Source organism: Aotus nancymaae, unplaced genomic scaffold (genome assembly GCF_030222135.1).
Source record: "Aotus nancymaae isolate 86718 unplaced genomic scaffold, 86718_ANA_hifiasm-v0.15.2.pri h1tg000018l, whole genome shotgun sequence".
Classification (NCBI taxonomy): Eukaryota; Metazoa; Chordata; class Mammalia; order Primates; family Aotidae; genus Aotus; species Aotus nancymaae.
The window spans coordinates 18,178,378-18,199,873 of NW_026988430.1; the positions used below are offsets into that span (position 1 = coordinate 18,178,378).

The window sequence follows — 21,496 nt, forward strand, 5'->3', positions numbered from 1 at the left end:
CTCTCCCTTCCGGAAGCACGTGTTGTGATGGCACTTGTTCATGTGTCCAAGGGACTGGAGAAGAGGCCCCCATGCCTGGGCCAGCCATGGACTGAGCGAGAAATAAACTTGTCAGGTGAAGCCACTGGAATTTGGGGGTTGTTACTGTGGTATAGTCGATCCTGAGCACATGGCTGGTAATCTGGGGTGTCTGATTTTCAGCCCCACAGTCCTTAAACATAGAGACCTGTGTAGCCCTCAAATCAGTCTTCCCGGTCTTCTCAATCCACAGCCACCCAATACTTGAGTTTTCTGCTTCCCCAGACCTCAGATCCAGTCCACCTTCCTTCCTTCCTCTGCCACCTGAGTCAAATTCTGTGCCTGACCCAATCCTGGTCATAGCCTTTCTCTGGCCAGATCACAGTGTCTTTGGGCAATGACAGGGCAACTGTCCCCCCATCCCTGTGGGGTCAGTGGCAGAGGAGTCAGGTGGTTTTAGCGTCAGCATAACCAGTGACTCACCCAGAGCTTCATGTGGCTTGGGGCTTTGAAGGGCTGCAGTGCGTCTCAGTCCCGGTGTAGACCATGGTCAGTGTTCGTTACTGCGCTCAGTGGGGATCCACAGGCCGCCCTGGCTGGGGCTGCCATCATCTAAGAAAACAACACGTGCCTGCAGTACAACCGCAGCTGCACAAAGAGCTCCACACCTAGCCGCATTTCCTCCCCAATTCAACTGGCATCCCAAAGCCCTGGTATATTGAAATTTGGGGGCAGTCAACTGTCCCACCACATCCCAGCTCAAGAATCTTCTCCCTGTTCAACCAAACCCCTTCTCCCTTTGCTCCTTGTGTGTGTGGTGGGTTAGGCTGACTTTGGCTGTTGGATTTTCACTTTCTGCACCTGTGATCATGGGAGAAGAGGATCCTCATATCATTGCGCATAAAGAGGTGTGTCTGGGGATATCTCATGTGCAGATTGCAACCTAAGGAATTATCCCAAATCACGAGTTTTGTTCACTGCACTAAGGACTAAGGACTAAGAAACACCCAGCAGTGCCCCCATGTGGCCACCAGGGGTGAGACTGAGGCTGGGTGCGCAATGCAGGCCCCTTTGATACCCAGCTTGGAAGCAGCAGCAAAAAGGGGCTGGGCATACTCAGGCACCCTGTCCCCCAAGAGGATGAACACTCCCTGGGCCTCCACAAAGGTAGCATTAGAAGGCATACCTATCCTAAAAAATGCCCCCGAGCCGGAGAGGGAGGGACCAGGGCAGATCATTGGAATCTGGTTTCCCAGAAAGGCAGCTTGAAGAGAGATTTATTGGGCAGACACACCTGCTTAGGTCGTCCTGCGCTGACTCTGGTGACAGGACATGGGGAGGAGGCTCACGTCAAGCTGCTGGAGCCTGTGAGGTCGGGAGTGCCCCACAGCTTGCACTCTGCCCTCCACTGCTTTTTGGTCAGTCTGAAAGGCCACCCGGTCCAATGCGAAGCACACCAGCCTCCTTCCCCAGCCAGATCCAGGAGTGGGAAGACCTGAGAAGCCCCTTCCTAGGATCGCTTTGCTTCATGGCTCTTGTCTAACTAGAGGCTGTTCTAGATTTTGGGGGAGCAGCTGTGAGCTCCCCAGGCACAACCCCTTCTTTTACAGTTTACGGGTAGTGGAGAGACACAATACACGCATCAATAAACAGATAAAGATTCTTTCAGGCGGTGGCAAGTGCAGTTGGAGATACAACCAATGGCAGGGTAGCATGATGGAGGACGGAGGGTGGGGAAACACGAGGGTGGTCAGGGAGAGACTCTGAGGGGGTGACGCTGGATGATATGAACAATACATTCTTCGGGTTGGCCACAGTGGCTCGCACCTGTAATCCCAGCAGTTTGGGAGGCTGAGATGGGCAAATTGCTTGAGCTCAGGAGTTTGAGACCAGCCCCAGCAACATGGTAAAATCCCATCTCTACAAAAAGATACAAAAAATGAGCCAGGCAGAGTACACCTGTGGTCCCAGTTACAAGGCCAGGTGGGAGGATCACTTGAGCTAGAGAGGCGGAGGTTGCAGCCTGGGCAAGAGTGAGACAGTCTCAAAACAAACAAACAAACAAACAAAACCACTCCTGAAACAGCTTGAACAGCTTGGGAGAAGGGTGTTACATGCCCAGGAGGGGCAAATGCAAGGATCCTGAAGGACCTTTGTTCTGGGTACAAAGAGGAGGCCAGAGTGGCTGGAAAAATGTGTTGGGGCATGCGTGGTCCTGTAGCTATGATAAGTCCTTGGATTTGTTTCTTGTTTGTTTGTTTGTTTTGAGACAGAGTCTCACTCTACTGTTCAGGCTGGAGTGCAGTGGTGCGATCTCTCAGCTCACTGCAATCTCCACCTCCTGGGTTCAAGTGATTCTCCTGCCTCAGCCTCCTGAGCAGCTGAGGTTACAGGCATTAGCCACCACATCTGGCTAATTTTTGTATTGTTAGTTGAGATGGGGTTTCACCATGTTGGTCAGGCTGGTCTCAAACTCCTGACCTCGTGATCCACCGGCCTTGGCTTCCCAAAGTGCTCAGATTATAGGCGTGAGCCACCACACCCGGCCCTTGGATTTGTTTCTAAGGACAACATCATTTTAAGCTCTGGTGAACTTTAAGCAGGGGGAGGAAATCGCTTGAGCTTGATTTGATTTTTTCTCTTATGAGAGTGGGTCCCCAGGAGTTAGTGGCTCCTTGCCTTGCAGGGCTTGGGATGGGGGCTGCCCCAGCAGTGAGAACACAGCTTCCTGTGTGGGTGGACCCTAGTGAGCCACCCCAGCAAGTGTGAATCCTTCCCAGGAACCTCTCCTGCTCGCTGGGTCCCTCCCCTGGTCCAGGAAAACCAGTTCTTCAGCCCAATGAGCACCTACCAAGAGTCATGCGTCTACGTTTTGGTTATAGCTGGGGAGTGCCCCATCTACATCCTCATGCCTCATCCCGTTTCTGTCCCCACCCCAGCCACATTCACATCCTCAGCATCCCTGCTTTTATCTCCATCTCCCTCAGGAACCTAATTTCCACTCCAGACTGGAGCTCTAAGCAAACCCAGGGTCACCCTGGGATTTGGGTAGGGGACACCTCTTGGTAGTGGGCTATGACTCAGTTTGCCCACTCCACTCCCCTGCTTCTCACTAAGCCTCAGCAGCCCCCTGGGGACACAGGGCAAAGGGGAAAGACTAGAAAGCAGGAGGCTGGGATAATTTGCATGGAATTTGCATCTTAAGATTTGCATCCTCAGGCTCCCAGCATCCTCCAAGAGTCATCAAGGTGGTTGAGGAGGGAGAGCCCAGGATGGAAATCCAGCTGGACAGCTTCTGTCTGCAACCCAGGACAGCCAGCCCTGCCACCCAGGGCTGGGCATAACTCTCAGCCTTCTCTCCTCTCCTCCCTCCCTCCCCACCCAACCCCTTCCTCTCCCCCACACCACCCCTTGCCCCTTCTCTCACTTTTAGCCCAAGCCAGCTCTCCTCGGATCTTCACCATAACTCCAAAGCCATCATCGATGCAATCCCCAGCCCTGACCTTGTCCTTATCACTAAACCATTCAACTATGTTTCCAGCATCTCCCAGGTACCAAGTACGACACCAGGAGATGGGGAGAAAACCGAAAACAATTGTGGACGGCCTAACTTATTAGGGAAAACAGACATCAGTCAAAGGCGCTAGCTACGGTGCTGTGAGAGCCATGTATAGTGAAATTTGGCCTTCCTCAAAAAAGCAATTATTGAGCTAAGGTCAGGAAGAAGAGGAAACACGACAGGTTGGAGAGGTAGAGAGGGAACGGCATGTACCAAGGCCCTGGGGTGGCAAGGAGCTGACTTCACTTCCTTCAGGTCTTTACTCGAAAGTCCCCTTCCCCAGGAGCCCTTCCCTGGCCACTCTGCATCTACAATTTGCTCCTCTTTTTGTTTGTTTGTTTGTTTTTGAGACAAAGTTTCACTCTTGTTGCCCAGGCTGGAGTGTAGTGGCGAGATCTTAGCTCACTAAAACCTCTGCCTCCCAGATTCAAGTGATTCTCCTGCCTCAGCCTCCCAAATAGCTGGGATTACAGGCATGCGCCACCACACCAGGTAATTTTGTATTTTTAGTAGGGATGGAGTTTCTCCAAGTTGGCCAGGCTAGTCTCGAACTCCCAACCGCAGGTGATCTGCCCGCCTCGGCCTCCCAAAGTGCTGGGATTACAGGCGTGAGCCACCGCGCCCGGGAACTCCTCTTCTTTTGTCCTTCCCTGTTTTCTTTTTTCTCTTCAACACTTATCACTAGTTAACATATTATTTAATGTATTTGGTTATTAGGTAATATTGTCTGTTTCCCCACTTGAAGGCAAGCTCCATGAGTGCAGGGGTTTGCTTCGGTCACGTTGTATTTCCAGGACCTGACACAGTGCTGAACACACAGTAGGGGATCAGCCAGTGTCTGCTAATGAATGAACGCAAGGCACGTGGTCCCAGACAGAAGAGAGCAAAGGCGAATGTGAGGGGCGAAGCCAATCAGTCAGACCTTGGGCGCCATGGGAGGGGATGGTGTCACTGTCCCAAAGGCAGAGGAGCCACTGCCAGGTTTGATCAGGGGTGGGAGGAGGTGGCATAGAGGGTGATATGAACAGATTTAGGTCTGGAAAAGATAATTTCAATCCCCGACTCCAGCCACATCCATGTCCCTAAGCTGAACCTGAATTGCAGTCTTAACCCCATTCCACATCCAATCAGGAACCTACTGGAACCTTCTCTTCCCCTCACAATCCCAGCCCCCTCTGGCCCTAACTTGGCCCAGGCACTGAGTGACCTTCCTTCGATGGTGATGGAAGCACGCCACCAGGGAGGAAACCAGGGTTGTGCTTCCTGGTTGACAGAAGCTGCTCCTGGGAGGCAGAAGGAAAGAGGGCAGGACCAGAAAAAGGGACTAGGAACGTGCCTGCCTCCTCACTCTCCGGGTCCCAAATCCTATCTTTGGAAAGTATATCTCTGGCCCTCTCTCATCATTGCTCCTCGTCTTACTCCTAAAACCTTCTCCCTTTCCCAAGGCTCTCTGGCTTCTGTGATTCTACCAGAAACTAGTTCCCAGTCCCAACCTCCCACCGACTCCAGGCTTATCTTCTTCAGAGCACTTAGTATCCAAAATTGCAGTGAACAAATTATCGTTTACTGTTACTTTCACTTCTTTCCCAGCGATTCAGCAAGCTCCATGTATGTTTCATTTCTTCTCTGTGTCTGCAGTGCCTAGAACGCCGGGCACCATGCTCACTACACATCTGCGAGAGGGAGGGAAGGAATGAATGACCTGGTTCCCAGCAAACCCAGTTCCACTGGAGCCCAGCCCGGACTCTGGCCCTCTTCCTAGCTTCATTCTTTTTTGGGCAGGGAAGTGAGGATATGTACTTTATAAAACTAAGTGCCCTATAAGCCCCTCAGATCAAGATAAGAACACTTCCAGCAGCCTATATGGCTTCCTTCTCTGCCAGATACTTGCCAGTGGGGCTTGTCTAAGGATGGCTCAGTTTTGCTGGTTCTGGAAGTTCCTATCAATGGAATAACAGAACGTGTCCTCTTTAATGTCCAGGTCTTTTCACTCAATATAACCTTTGTGAGATTCATCTGCATTGCAGTTAATTTTTTTGTTTTTTTGAGACAGAGTCTTGCTCTGTTGCCAGGCGCCAGGCTGGAGTGCAATGGCGCAATCTTGGCTCACTGCAACCTCTGCCTCCCGGGTTCAAGCAATTCTCCTGCCTCAGCCTCCTGAGTAGCTGGGACCACAGGTATGCGCCACCATGCCCAGCTAATTTTTGTATTTTTTAGTAGAGACGGGGTTTCACCATGGTCTCGATCTCGTGACCTTGTGATCCGCCCGCCTCAGCCTCCCAAAGTGCTGGGATTACAGGTGTGAGCCACCGTCCCCGGCCTTTTTTTTTTTTTTTTTAATTTCTGGGTGGAATTCTATTTTATGATTATACCACAAAATATTGATCATATTGATCCATTATTTAACTTCATTTTTTTTTTTTTTTTGAGATAGAGTCTTGCTCTCTTACCCAGGCTGGAGTGGAGTGGCACAATCTCAGCTCACTGCAACCTCTGCCTTCTGAGTTCAAGTGATTCTCCTGCCTCAGCCTCCTGAGTAGCTAGGACTACATGCCTGGCTAATTTTTGTATTTTTAGTAGAGACGGGGTTTCACCATGTTGGTCAGGATGGTCTCGATCTCTTGACCTCGTTACCCGCCCGCCTTGGGTCCCAAAGTGCTGGGATTACAGACGTGAGACACTGCACCTAGCTATTTAACTTAATTCTTATGCCCCAGATTTCACTCTGTCTTCTAATTTTTTATTTTCTTTTGTCTTCTGATTTTGTATCCAACTCCAATCCCTCCCCAGTGGATCTGGCCCCACAGGAAGCAACAAATCTCCTCCTACCCTGATCATTCCTCCCCCTACCCTGATCATTCCTCCCCGTAGTGTCTCCAGGTCTCTCTGCATCCATGTGGTCCCAGAGCCCTAGCTTCAACACCTCCCACCCTTCCTGTCACGGACTCTGGGCCCTGAGGCAGAAGGATGGGCCAGCTTTCTCACTGCCACCACGACCTGCCCCATTCCCAGTGAGGAATGGCCAGGCAGGCGGCCGGCTGGGCAGCAAGTTAGTGCCCCTCCCCGCTTCTCTCCCCCGCCTACCAGGAGCCTCAGAACCAATGCAGGTCACACTGCCCAGGGCCCTGCTTAGCAGGGGTTCCCAGCACTGCAGTCAATGGGGACTGGCAGGAGGAAAGAGCTTATTAGTCTGATAAAGATCTGGGGGCCCCACCCTACCCCTTCCCCCAACTTCCCTGGGGCCCTGGCTCAGGCTGGACTGGCTCCCCCACCCTGAAGGCGCCTTCATCCACGGCGTCTTCCATCCGCCCTTTCAGAGGCAGGCCCAGTGCCCTGCCTGCTTTTCCTCCCCGCCAGCTCCCAGAGGGCTCAGAGCCCAGAAACCTGCCACTTGCCACCAGCTGGGCCCCGCCCGGGCCTTCCCAGCACGCATCCCGGCCGCCAAGGGCAGCAGCTTTTCCAGGATTTGGCCGGCAGGCCCAGTCACCCCAACTCGCCACCTCACCACTCTACCTTGGAGGCTGGCCCTGTCCACTCCACTCTGTGCCTGGCTTCCCTTGCCTGCCTTGGGTCTCTGTGTGGCCCCTCCACGGTGTCCGGGACTGAGTGTCCCTCTTGCCTCCTGAAGATCAGCCATGGCCACCTACAAAGTCAAGGTGGCCACAGGCACCGACCTCCTGTCAGGAACACTGGACTCCATCTCACTGACCATTGTGGGGACCCAAGGAGAGAGCCATAAGCAGCTGTTGAACCACTTTGGGAGAGACTTTGCAACTGGGGCGGTAAGTGCGTGTGTGTGTGTGTGTGTGTGTGTGTGTGTGTGTGTGTGTGTGGCCTGAGAGGGCTGGAGGTGCACAGGGGGAACCAGGTGAGCTGAACTTGGTCAGAAGAGGCTGGAGAGCGGAGGCACTGCTCTGAAGGCAGTGGGCTCCCAGGGTGGCTCTAGACACCTTGCCCAGAACTGGCTCCCAGCCCCTCACACGCATCCCAGGTCTCTGCGCCATCCTTTTCCATCCTGCTCCCTCACTATCCCTTTCAGCCATTCCTCACCTCCCTCCCTGTCTTTTCTTCTCTCTCCCTCTCCCTCAGCCCTCTCTCCCTGTCTCTGCCCATCCTTCATTCCTCTTCTCTCAATCCTTTCCACCTGTTTTCGCTCTCCTCCCCTTTCTTCTGTCTTTTCCCCCCTCCCTCATCCGTCTCTCTTCCATTCTTACTCAATCTTCCTAAGTTCAGTTGCATCATAACTGTTTCATGTTTGCATTGGAGTCTCTGTGACTTAAAATGGCATCAAACCAGCCTGTCTCGTGGAAGGCATGCTCTGTAGGCCCTCAGACGTGATTTTGAGTCAGGCCCAGCCACCTGCTGCTATGTGACCTTAATAGATCACTCTATCTATGTGGCCATTCTGAATATCTGCATCTTCACTGATGAATGGGAGAAGGGGCTGGCTGGACCACCACCTCTCCCCACTCAAAAACTGTAGCGTGGTAGCCAAGTTCCCAGGGGTCTGAAGGATTCCTGCAACCTCGGGTGCCTGGAGAGGGGATGGGAGAAGACAGGAGCTGGGGATGGAGAGAGGGAGGGGCTGGAGTCCTACACAGGCGGCCTCGGTTAGAGGGACCCAGTATGAGACCCCCAAGCTGGAGGAGTCAGAAGGAAGCTCAACAATCAGGTCAATATCCTGCCTCTCCATCAGTCCAGGGAGGTGAGCATTGCACAGCATGAGCAGGGCCTGGGTGAGGGGCCGATGGGGTGGGCAGCCTGGGAGCCAGGTAGAAACCTGCCCACTCAGCCAGCCCTGCATCCTGCCTAGGTGGACCAGTACACCGTGCAGTGCCCGCAGGACCTGGGGGAACTCATCGTCATCCGCTTGCACAAAGAGCGCTACTCCTTCTTCCCCAAAGACCCTTGGTACTGCAACTATGTGCAGATCTGTGCCCCCAGCGGCCGTATCTACCACTTCCCTGCCTACCAGTGGATGGATGGCTATGAGACCCTGTCACTCCGGGAGGCCACAGGTAAGCCCTCATCACCCTGCTCCATCCCATGGCCGTGAGGCCCCTCACTCCAGCCTGCTACCTGGGCATGGCACCTGGGTTTCCAGCAAGCCAGCAGGGGGCCAGCCCCACCAGGGACTCTGGGCTCTCCTGCCACGCTCACACATTTCCCTCAGTCAGTGCTGCTGCTCTGGGCTCAGCTTGAGGCTGCGCACTGGAGGAATAGAGGTGCCTGAGGCCTGGCAGCTACCCTCAGCATCCCCATCCAGCAGCAGACAGCATTCCCAGAGTGCACTCCCCGCTACTTCTCCAGTCCTCCCAGACTCCTACAAGAACCCCAGCCACTCTAAAAAGAACCCCTGTGATGCTAGGGAGAGGCTCAGGATTCTCACAGGAGGCCTATTCATGATGCCAACTATATGCACTCCAAAAAGACTCCCTGTTACTCCAGCAGGATTCTGTTACTATAACAGGATGACCCATTATTCCAACTGGCACCTTGCTACCCCATTTAGAAGCCCTTTGAGTTCCACAGGTCTCCATGGTACTGTGGTCTTATAATTATGATGCCCTGGTTTTCTTTTTTTGAGACAGAGTTTCGCTCTTGTTGCCCAGGCTGGAGTGCAATGGCATGATCTCAGCTCACTGCAATCTCCACTTCCCAGGTTCAAGCGATTCTCCTGCCTCAGTCTCCCGAGTAGCTGGGACTACAGGCACGTGCCACCACACCCAGATAATTTTTGTATTTTTAGTAGAGACAGGTTTCACCATGTTAGCCAGGCTGGTCTCGAACTCCTGACCTCAGGTGATCTACCCGCCTTGGTCTCCCAAGGTGCTGGGATTACAGGCATGAGCCCTGGTTTTCTAATAGAGCATTTTTTAGACTGATGGGATGTTCTGTTGCTCCAAAGGGTTCCCTATTATCCCAAACAGGACACCTTATTTCTCTAATAGGATGCACTGTTACAGCAAAAGACCCCCTTTAATCCAGTAACGATCTATCCAATAGAGGCCCTATTATTCAGATAGACTGTCAGGGTTTCTCCAAGGTCGTGGCTGGCTGAGGCTGCCCAGTGGTTTTTCCAGTTGTTTGGTGAGAACAGGAGCTGGGTGGCTGAGCCCCTTGCACCCACCCCTGCCAGAGCCCCTTGTGTTGGGGGGCTGGGGTCGGCTTCCTAATTTGTAGTACTGCATGGGGCTTGGAGGCCTGTCCTCTGTTATCCCTCCATTCTACCATTTGAGTGTCTGTTGGCTTCCTTTGAGGCAGATGGGAGGGAAAGCAGAGCTGAGGACACCCAGGGCCAGAAGCCCCATCCTCCCTGCAGCTGACTACCTCTCTTCCAGTTCTCATTGCCCTGTGCTGGAGTGGGGACCAGGGCCTGAGCTGGGGAAAGGAGAGCCAAGGAAAGCCTGGGAGACAGTGGGCATGCCAAGGGGAGAGGCTTGCTGGGGACACTGAGCATCTTCCCACAGTGACAGGTCTGGGTGACGTGGAAGAGGGGACAGGCAGGGTGATGCTGGTGGCCAGGCAGGAATGGGGTTGGGTGAGCCATTGCCATGCAACAGGAGGACAGGGAGACTTGAGTCACCCACAGAGCCCTCAAAGGAGTGAGGTTCCCGCCCTGGGGATTGAAACGAGCTGGGTCTCTGGGTTTCACAACTCCAGGGAACACTGTTCATCCAGAATACAACGTAAGCTGAGGCAGGTGGAGGAGGGAGAGGTGGAGGAGGGTGAGATGAGGGCCTTGATGGGAAATGATGGGCTGCAGTGGCAGCACAGGCCAGCCTGGGGACCACCAGCCAGGGTGCTGGAGAAGGACGGACCTGGATGTGGGTCTCAGTTTTTCCACCTACTAGCTGGACATCTGGGCACATTTCCAAATTCTCCTAAGCCTCGGTGCCCTCATCTGTAAAATGGAGCTCACAACAGAACCTACTTCATAGGGTGGATATGAGAATCCAATGAGATGACATCTGAACAGAGTTTTTCCTTTCTTTTCTTTTTTTTTTTTAAAGATGGGGTTTCACCATGATGGTCAGGTTGGTCTTGAACTCCTGACCTGAGGCGATCCACCCACCTTGGCCTCCCAAAGTGCTAGGATTACAGGTGTGAGCCACCGCGCCCGGCCTTCTTCTTTTTTTTTTTTTTTTTGAGACACAGGCTTGCTCTGTCCCCCAGGCTGGAGTGCAGTGCTGCGATCTTAGCTCACTGCAACCTCCGCCTCCCAGATTCATGTGATTCTCCTGCCTCAGCCTCCTGAGTAGCTGGGATTACAGGCACATGCCACCATGCCCGGCTAATTTTTGTATTTTTAGTAGAGATGGGGTTTCACCATGTTAATCAGGCTGGTCTTGAACTCCTGACCTCGTTATCCACCCACCTCAGTCTCCCAAAGTCCTGGGATTACAGGCATGAGCCACTGCACCCGGCCTGAGGGGAGTTTTAAAAGGCTTAACAACTGTTTGTGGTCAGGAGCAGCCTGCTGCGGGACAAATCCAGCCTTTTTCCCACGTAATACGACTGTTTCTCCTTATGCAATGGGCATGGTGATACAGTCCTTTAGCTGAAACTGTTGGTGCCAGGGGTGTTTCTTAGGCTTAGATTAATAAAAAGTAAACTGTCTACAAAGTACCTGGGACCTAGTAAGTGCTGAACAACTGTCAGTTATTAATATTTCAGTGGTATCTACCCAAAGGAAAAGAAATCAATATATCAAAAAGATGCATTACTTATCACGGCACTATTCACACTAGCAAAAATACGGAATCACTCTAAGTGCCCTAATGGATGACCGGATAAAGAAAATGTGTCATATGTATGCAATGGAATACTATTCAATCATGAAAAAATGAAATCATGTCATTTGCAGCAACATGGTTGGAACTGGAGGTCATTATCTTAAGTGAAACAAGGCAGACCAGAAAGTCAAATACCAAATGTTCTCACTTGGGGCAGAGGTCAGTCCTTGAGTCGCCTCCTTGGTCTCCCTACAGGAAAAACAACAGCAGACGACTCACTCCCCATCCTCCTGGAGCACAGACGAGAGGAGATCAGAGCCAAGCAGGACTTCTACCAGTGAGGGGGCGGGTGGCCGAGTCTGGGGCCCTGCAGGGGTCCAGGGAGGTAGGGGGCAGTGATGGCTCTGGCCCTCTGCCCTGGGTGGTGCATGGGCATCAGGGGCACATCTCGGCTTCTCTTGCAGCTGGCGGGTCTTTGTTCCTGGCCTGCCCAACTATGTGCACATTCCCAGTTACCGCCCTCCAGTCCGAAGGCATCGCAACCCAAACCGGCCAGAGTAAGGACCTGAAGCTGTGCTGGGCCCCTCCCATGGCTTCTCCCTGGGCACCTGCCTCCTCCCTGCCCCCTGGATCCCAGCTGTTATGCGCTTCTCCCCACAGGTGGAATGGCTATATTCCAGGATTTCCAATTCTTATCAACTTTAAGGCCACCAAGTTCCTAAACTTAAATCTCCGCTACTCCTTCCTCAAGACAGCCTCCTTCTTCACCCGCCTGGGGCCCATGTGAGTGTGTGTGAGTGACAAGGGCTCCTGCCAGGACTGTCCCTCTCCCCCCACTTTGGTGTCCTCCAAGACAGTCCCAGAGGTTGGAATGGCCAGGAAGGCAGAGGGAGCTGACATGCAGACCCAGAAAACCCAAGACATGATCCCGGAGACCTAGAGACGCAAAGATCTTGAGACCTGGGACCCAGAGACTTTAAGATGCACAGACCCCGAGGCCCAGAGACCTAAGTGGGTGGGGCGGCCCTGCCACTAGCCTCAGCTGGCCCTTGGGTGACAACCTTTCCCTGGAATCCCATCTCCTAGGGCACTGGCTTTCAAAGTCCGCGGCCTGTTGGACTGCAAACACTCGTGGAAGAGACTGAAGGATATTAAGAAAATTTTCCCTGGCAAGAAGTCTGTCGTCGCCGGTACGGAATGGGGCGTCCCGGATCGAGCAGGGGTAGCCAGGTGGTCTCGGGCGTGCTAGGCAGGCCCCCCACGTCGGGGTAGTGGGACGCAAGAGGCAGCGAGGCGCGCGCGCCCTCTGGCGGCTTCTGGGAAAACGTCGCCCCGGGCTCCTCTGGACGTTCAGCGCGAGGCTGGGGGGATTCCTTTTCCTCCCCGAGTCCTCTCGGTGCCCGTGCTCTTCTTCTGTCCCATGCCTCTCCGTCCCCGAGGGGGGCCGGGCCGCCTTGTGACGCCCTCGTTACGTCCCCACAGAGTACGTGGCAGAGCACTGGGCCGAGGACACCTTCTTTGGGTACCAGTACCTCAACGGCGTCAACCCAGGCCTGATCCGCCGCTGCACGCGGATCCCAGACAAGTTCCCCGTCACAGACGACATGGTGGCCCCGTTCCTGGGCGAGGGAACGTGCTTGCAAGCGGAGCTGGAGGTGAGGCCCTCTCAGGCGGAAACCCCGGCCCGCCTCCCGGCCTCCCTCGCGGGCATCCCGGTCTCTCCCCACCTCCGGCGCCTGCGCCAGTCCCAGCCACACCCGCACCCCGCACCCCGCTTTCCCGTCCCACCCCTGCCCCTGGGCGCCCCGTGTGGGTACCTACTAGCCACCCACAGCGGCTCCCCTCCAGAAGGGGAACATTTACCTGGCCGACTACCGCATCATGGAGGGCTTCCCCACCGTCGAGCTCAGCGGCCGGAAGCAGCACCACTGCGCCCCCCTCTGCCTGCTGCACTTCGGACCCGAGAGCAAGATGATGCCCATCGCCATCCAGGTGCCTGAGCCGCAGGCGGCGCTGCCGCCGAGCCTCTGTGTGGGCAAATGTTCCTCCGAGTGTGCGCGCGCTTCTGTGAGCGTGTGGACCTGTGTGTATTCAGCCGTCTCTCGGTATCCTTGAGAGATGGGTTCCAGGACACCCACCCATGCCAAAATCTGCAGATACTCAAGTTTCTTATATAAAATGTTCCAGTATTTACATATAACTTACACACATCTTCTTGTGTATTGGGGTTACAGGCGTGAGCCACCGCGCCCAACCCGGGCACCGTTTTTTAATTCATAGAAAAGCCCGGTGTGGGCTGGCAGCAGCTCAGGTTTGTGTGTCCGAATAGGCTTAGGTGTAGATGTACTTTGCAAGGTGCAAGGACCGCCTTGGCAGTTTCCCGCCTCTCACCTACTTGCTATCTTGGTCCCCTCAGGTACAGAAGTACAAGGTGCTCTGCTCAGCGGAGCTGGGTGAGCTCTTGCTGCTGCGTGTACACAAGGAACGCTACGCTTTCTTCCATCTTGCACTCCTGGGCTCAAGCGATGCTCCCACCTCAGCCTCCCAAAGTGCTGGGACTACAGGCGTGAGCCACCTCCACCGGCCCTCGTGTGTATTTTAAATCCTCTCTAAGCTGGGTGCGGTGGCTCATGCCTGTTAATCCCAGCACTTTGGGAGGCTGAGGTAGGCGGATTACTTGAGGTCAGGAGTTCTAGACCTGGCCAACATGGGGAGACCCTATCTTTACTAAAACTACAAAAATTAGCCAGGGGTGGTGGGGAGTGCCTGTGGTCTCAGCTATTCGGGAGGCTAAGGCAGGAGAATCGTTTGAACCCAGGAGGCCGAGGTTGCAGTTAGCTGAAGTCATGCCACTGCACTTCAGCCTGAGCGACAGAATGAGATCCTGTCTCAATAAAATAAAATAAAATAAAACCTCTCTAGATTACTTATAGTACCCAATATAATACAATGTAAATGCTATGTGTAGTTGTCATACTGTATTGTTTAGGGGGAAAACTCTGCACATGTTCAGTAGAGACAGTTTATTTCCCCAGAGTATTTTCCATCTGTTGTGGTGGAATCCACGGTGTGGAGCCCATGGATATGGAGGGCTGACTGCACTTGTATACCCTATGTGTGTGCATCTGTGAGTGTGAGCATGTATGTGTGTCTGTGGAGTGTGCCCATCTCTTTGACTTCATCTATCCATCCACTTGGAAAACCAACCCCTGAAGGGGGCCAGGTCCCTACTGGAAATACTGAGCTAATTAGACCTAGCTGCTGCCTTGGGCATCTGGTCTGGCAGAGGAAGGAACTAGGTGCTTCCTTCCCAGGTGTCCCCCAAGGGTCATGTACAAGTTAGAAAGAGGCTCCCTCTGGGTGGATGGGCCAGAGCCCCAGAGCCTGATGGTCCTGGTTCCTTAGCGTAAGAGTGTAGGCTGATTTCAGTGATCTGCCTGCCCCTTGAGGGGCTGGGAACCCTTGTGCAGTGTGCAACCTGCACACCTGAGTTTGGTGGAGGTGGGGTTGGAGTAAGGAAGGCTTGCCAGAGGAGGCAGCTTGTGAGATGGTTCTGGAAGAATAAGTGGGAGCTGCCAGGTAGAGACTGGGACAAGGGGAAGGTACTGAAGTCAGGCAGAGGGAACAGCAAGATCAAATGTGGGGAGGGAAGAAAGGGCCAGGGGTACTCAGGGGACCAGTGGGACTGGAGTGTGGGAGGGTTTTCACCTTCTCAGACTCTCTTCCGCCTCCTCCCTGCAGTGGGGCCTTTCTGTGTGTGGGTCCTGCCCTCACCAAACCCTCCCTCTTTCACCACCCCTAGCTCAGCCAAACCCCTGGGCCGGATTGCCCCATCTTCCTGCCCAGCGATTCTGAGTGGGACTGGCTGCTTGCCAAGACGTGGGTGCGCTATGCGGAGTTCTACAGCCACGAGGCCATCGCCCACCTGCTGGAGACCCACCTCATTGCCGAGGCCTTCTGCCTGGCCATGCTGAGGAATCTGCCCATGTGCCACCCCCTCTACAAGGTATGGGCTTGGGGGGAGGGGCCTCCCCCAGGCATCATGGCCCTCACCTGGCCTCAGAAAGGCCCCCAGCCCACTGAGCAGTCAGACTCTAGTCAGAGAGGGCTTGGCGTGGGGACTTCCCAGAGTGAGCAGGTCTGATGTTGCGGAAGTGGGGTGTTCAGCTCCTTTGGGCGCCACTGCAGCCCTCTCTCTTCATCCTCCCTTCCCACAGCTCCTCATCCCCCATACCCGATACACTGTCCAGATCAACAGCATTGGCCGGGCTGTTCTCCTCAATGAGGGGGGGCTCTCTGCCAAGGTAAGACTCCGCCCCCATCCCCAACGAGACACTTGCTTTCCTCTGGCCTTTGCAGATGGACAAAAACCAGGACCTTTCACTTGCCTTTGGGTCATTGTGAGGGGGCATGGAGGGAGGGAACTGGATGAAGTGGGTTCTCCTGTCTAGAAAGGAGCAGGGCAGGGCTGGGGTGCTGCCCCGGAGCAGGAGAGTTCCTGGAGGTGGGGTTGGCTGGCTTGGGGATGACGGGGCACTTATTGGAATCCTAGAAGACCTGAGGGGGGTGCCAGGGATGCCCGTCCGGCTCCAGTATCTGCCTCCTCCCTCACAGGGCATGTCTCTGGGAGTGGAGGGCTTCGCTGGGGTGATGGTGCGAGCTCTGTCGGAGCTCACCTATGACAGCCTCTACCTCCCCAATGACTTTGTGGAGCGTGGGGTCCAGGACCTGCCTGGATATTACTACCGCGATGACAGCTTGGCAGTGTGGAATGCGCTGGAGAGGTGAGCTCGGGACACCAGTGGGTGGCCCTCAGGGTGGACACCCTGGGTTGTTGGAGAGGGTGTAGGGAGCTTCTGGGGACCTGAGTATGGGTCTGGTGTCATCCATAGGCTTGTCCTTGGGGAAGGGGCCTGGGAGCTGTGTGTCCATTACACCTGCACACTCAGCCCAGCGGGCCCCTTTGTTGCTTGGGTCCCCAGCCCACCTCTGCTGCCCAGACCCCTTCTGGGATCTGAGCTGCCTGTAGGCTTTGCCCAGCCCTTATAAGGGAGTGCTCTGGGTGTGTTCTGGTCTTGCCAAGCCACCCTCTCCACTTCTGCCCTACAGGACTTGCCCTCCCACAGGCCTGGGGCAGCTCTGGGGCCAACCGAGGCCAGGGCACCCTGGGGGAGGTGGGAGAAGCCTGGCTGAGGAGTGGGAGGGGAGGATCCAAACTGAGGCCCTGTCCCCTGGTCAGGTATGTGACGGAGATGATCACCTATTATTACCCGTGTGATGCAGCCGTGGAAGGTGACCCAGAATTGCAGTGCTGGGTGCAGGAGATATTTAAGGAGTGCCTTCTAGGGCGTGAGAGCTCAGGTATGGGCCTGGGCATATGGGCAACCGGGGGGAGCTGGGGCTGAGAGGCAGCCCCCAGGCAGGTTGGCTAGGGCCCTCCTGGGCTGGATCAGCACATATTTTACTGTAGACTAAAGGAGACCAAATTGCTGCCCTGGGATTTTGGCAGGGCTCTTCTCTGGCCTCTGGGGCAGTGGCACCTCAGAGAGGGTGGGGAAGAAAACATGGCTGGCCATGGGTCCCTGTCTGAGATTAAGGGCTGTGGGTCATCCCTGCAGAGACCTGGAGGGGTCCCAGCTCCACCTCAGAAACAAATCTTTTTGGATTGTGAAATGGGGTGTGAGCTCCAACAGGAAAGGGTGGGAGGCCAGGGAGCTGGCAGGGGGGAGCTGGCAGCTCCAGGAGAGGGGTGAGGTCCCGCCGCCTGGGTACACATCCGGCAAATATCCAGTGAGCCTCCACAACCCAACACTGTGCCGGTTACTGAGGAGGCAAAAGGGAACAGGACAGGCGGTGAAGATGCCTGCCCTCAAGGAGTTCACAGTCTAGGGTGGCAGGTATTTCCCTAAAGTAAGTTGTGGGCAAGCCCAGGGAAGGTGACTAACCCCTCTTGGGATAGGGTAGTGGAGAGAAGATAGGGCAGAAGGAGCAAGCTAAGATCTAGCTGAGATCTCACTTCTTGGCTAACATCTAGCTAAGATCTGCAGGATGAGAGGCTAGCCTTGAGATGACAGAGAATGGGGATGGAGAGTTCTGCATGGGAGCAGCACGTGGAAAGTCGAGAAAGCTGGAGAGCATAGGGAGTTCTGAGAGCTGCTTACTGCAGTCAGGTTCTCTGCAACTGGAGCTTAGGGTGGGAGGGGAGGAGGTTCCCAGTGGGCTCAGGCTGAGGCTGTGAGCAGCGGCCAGGCTTGGTTAAGGGCCAGAGGGAGCCATCGAGGGTTTTACAAGATCAGACTTGTATGCCAGAATATCAGGCTGCGCTGGCAGCCAGCAAACAGTTAGGGAAGCTGTTGTGGTGTCCAGGAGGGAAGACTGGGGACCTGACTAGGACGAGGACTGTGGGGACACCACAGAGAATTCCAGGGCTAGAAATGATGGGACTGGGTGACGGTTTGGGTTTGGCGGTGAGGGGCAGGTGAGGGGTGGGAGGGGCCGAGGGCGACTCTGGGTTTTGGGCTTTTGCAACTGGATAAGTGATGTATGTCATCTGTTGAGCTGGGGGCTGAAAGGAGAAGTTAGGGAGGAAGATGATGGATCTGGTTTGAATATGTGGGACTTTTGGAACCTGAGATCACCATGGCAACCAGGACACACAGTACAAATAGGAAAGAGAAGCAACCTGAGGTTCACGTGGGGCAACAGGAAAGAGAAACCAGCAGCTTGGTAGGCAAGAGAGGTGAGATGGAGAAATCCATCTGGAGTGGGCAGAGTCCCAAAGGCAGTGATGGGAGGGAGTGGATGGTGTGGGCTGGATTGATTCAGGGCAGGACTCTTCCGAAGAAACTGAGGAACGGAAGAAAGGCTCCTGCCTCTCCCAACAGCCCCTGACCTCGGACCAGAGAGGTACCCCCAGGGAAACAGAGAGATCTGAGGGCCACACGTTAGGCAGGGGCCAGGAGCAGCCCTGGAGTACTTCTGGCCGGGGCCTGCCACCCTCCGTCCACAGCCTTATGATCTGGATTAGGGGCGATGGGGTTGCAGCCACAGGAGGGTCACGCAGGCACCATGAGGGTAGGAATGCCGCAGCTTGGAGCTTTTGCAAAACGAGGAGAGTGGGGCATGGTGGCGCCCTCTGCCGGGCAGCCAGGGCCAGGGCAGGACTGACACCGCCTGGCCTTCCCCGCGCCTGTCAGGCTTCCCCACGTGCCTGCGAACCGTGCCTGAGCTGATCCGATATGTCACCATAGTCATCTACACCTGCTCTGCCAAGCACGCTGCTGTCAACACAGGCCAGGTACCGGTGCTCTCGCCAGCCCAGGCCCAGCCCCAGATCCCGACCTCCTAGTCCGTGCCCCAATCTCAAACCCAGCCTCAGCCATAATCCCTGGTCCAGTCTCAACTTGTCTCAGCCCGAGGCGCAGCTTCAACTCCAGTCCCAACGGAAACCGAGCCTCAGACCCAACTCTCAGCCCCAGCCCCTGGCCTCATCTCAAGGAAACCCCAGCCCCACACCCAGCCCCAGCCCCAGTCTAACCAACCCAGCTCAGCCTCAGCACCAAGGGCAGGGAGTCCAAGGCAGCGACAGGAGGGCGGGTGGTGAGGGCCTGGCAGAAGGAAACTCCTGGGGTGCTCTTCCACCCAGACCCCCGCCTCTACCCTATCTCCAGATGGAGTTCACCGCTTGGATGCCCAACTTCCCAGCATCCATGCGGAATCCACCGATGCAGGCGAAGGGGCTGACCACTCTGGAGACCTTCCTGGACACGTTGCCGGACGTGAAGACCACGTGCATCACGCTGCTGGTGCTCTGGACGCTCAGCCGGGAGCCTGATGACAGGGTGCGAGATGGGGTGGGGGACTCTGAGCACAGGGAGAGGGCCAGGAGCTGGGGAGGGAGAGGGCAGGATAACTGCGGGGGGGGGGTGGGGTCAAGAGGGGAGCACGGAGTGAGAGGCCACTGAAGCTAAAGGGTGGAGGGACCAGGGCCACCAGCAGGAGGAGGGGGTGCTGGCCGGCTCTGGTCCCAGCCGCCGAGCTCTCTGCCCGCAGCGCCCCCTGGGCCACTTCCCGGACATCCACTTCGTGGAGGAGGCCCCGCGGAGGAGCATAGAGGCGTTCCGCCAGCGTCTGAACCAGATCTCGAACGCCATCCGCCAGCGCAACAAGTGCCTCCCCATCCCCTACTACTACCTGGACCCGCTGCTGATTGAGAACAGTATTTCCATTTAGGAGCGCCCTTCCCGTCTCGCCTCTCCCCATTCTGTGCCCTCCTATTTTCAAAATAACTACAAAAAACGAAAAAACCAAAATACCCGCAAAAAACAAACAAAAACAAAAAAAAACCCCACAAAACAAAAAAATCTTTCCTTTCCCTGGGTCTATCTGTGAGTGCGCACGGCAAGTTACTGGAGCGCTGGCGGTAGGGCTGGCGCCGCAGGGTGCGATGCAGGCTGTGCACGCCACGTGCTCTCACCGCCCGTTCTCCGCAGTTGCGGGGTCCAGGTAGGAGTAGGGCAGCGCCAGGCCCTGGTTCCACTCCAGAACGTCCCCAGAGATCTGGGCCAGGCGACTCTAGAAGGCGGCGATGCTCCGTCGCGGGGCCTCCTCTGGGTAGGTGTCCAGGCCGGCGGGAGGAAAGGCTGGGACCTCCGCCGGCTGCATTTTCAGCCCACAGCGATTCTGTTCTATTTTAACTCTCCCTACCTGGAGACTTAGTCCACCCAGTCCCAGCCCACCCAGGGGTCCTGGACCACTCCAGAACCATCCAACTTGAGACATAAACCACCCCACCTAGACAAAAGACTGTGGGCCACAAGAAACACAGACCACCCCAAGCCCAGCTCACTCTGAAGCCCAGACCACTCTAAGCTCCACCTACTAGGAATCCACACCACCCCAACCGGCAAACCTAGTGGCTGCAAGCCCTGCCACCTAGGAGCTCAGCCTGCTAAGCTAAGTGCGCCCTCCTAGTAGCCATCGTACCCACTCTTCTAGAAGCTGAGGCCCCAGCCACCCACACCTGGGCCTTGCTTATAGTGTCCTTGGTTTCATTGCTGGCCCCCTCAGAGGAGCACCAGGGCGTGGCATGTGGCATTGACCTCAGGGAGTGGGCCTGCTAGTTCTGTCTGGCTCTTGGCGGTGGGCAGGGCAAGCCACATGGTAGTAGGAATATTGGGCATCCAGGCACTGAATTCAGACTGACCCCGTGAACTCGGTACAGAGCTGCCAGTGCTGCTAGGTCTGCTCCTCTCGTGATCCTTCTTGTCCCCTGGGTCTGGCACTGGCTCACCTGGCCACTGTTGATGGTAGCATGTTGGGCTGAGCAGGTGAAGATGATCGTGGTCAAACACCAATGAACACAGCACAGTGGCCCAGGGTGGAGGGGACCCTTAGATGGGAGTAGGGTAGAGAGAACAGAGCTGAGACCCAAGGGGCTGCTGCCCTGGGGCAGTGGACACATCCCCTGAGAGCATTCGGCTTGGAAAACCCTCCCGGAAGATCTCCGTGACCCAGGCCTGGAGCTCTGAGTCCCTGTTCACCGTGTGTCATCCGCGTAGTAGATGTTAACAATATCGGTCCCAAAGCTGGGGATTTGGGAACACATGGTGACTAACACTTGGGAGCCAACACTGCACAGGGGTGTGGGTTGGAAGGGGCCACTGAGACCAGCTGCTTACAAAAGAGGAAACTGAGGCCAAGGAAGGAAGGTGGCCGACCACAGAGTGAACTGCAGAGGCAAGTTTCAAACTGGGAGGCTGCGATCTTTACCAGGGTGTGCAAACCGAGGCCCGAGGGCCATGATTGATCTGCAGATGTGATTTGATCAGCTGGCAAGGTTTCTCTGTTTGTTTTTCAAGTCGAATCACTTGCCAACATTTAAATATTAGAAGACATCTGGTTTCTGCTGAAAAATCTGAAGATCTGGTCACAGTGATAGCTAGGTCACCACTGTCCCCATCAGACACACATGAGGTCCCCACTGGCCACAGTCCCTGCCCACTCTTCTTCCTTAGCTTTTCTCTGCTCACTGGCCTGCAGGCATTTGGATTCCAAACCACAGGGAAGGATGAGACACCAGGCCCATCTGTGTTGGGACCGTTTGATTGGTTCATTTCCTCCACTGGTTCCCAAAGAGTCCTTCACCCCCAGCTGTAGGAGGGCATGCAGACCCCCTGCTGAG

At 55.3% G+C, this 21,496-nt stretch overlaps 1 protein-coding gene across 1 annotated transcript; it reads left to right on the forward strand.

The window, feature by feature from the left end:
* Window positions 1-6,939: 6,939 nt before the first annotated feature.
* On the forward strand, window positions 6,940-19,687 carry ALOX12B (arachidonate 12-lipoxygenase, 12R type). Its single transcript, XM_012457540.2, has 15 exons — window positions 6,940-7,359; window positions 8,391-8,595; window positions 11,569-11,650; window positions 11,778-11,870; window positions 11,974-12,096; window positions 12,400-12,503; window positions 12,796-12,968; window positions 13,162-13,305; window positions 15,116-15,319; window positions 15,531-15,617; window positions 15,928-16,097; window positions 16,553-16,674; window positions 18,510-18,610; window positions 18,984-19,154; window positions 19,366-19,687. The coding sequence occupies exons 1-15, from the start codon at window positions 7,213-7,215 to the stop codon at window positions 19,543-19,545; spliced, it is 2,106 nt and encodes a 701-aa protein (XP_012312963.2). The 5' UTR covers window positions 6,940-7,212; the 3' UTR covers window positions 19,546-19,687.
* The last annotated feature ends 1,809 nt before the right edge of the window (window positions 19,688-21,496 follow it).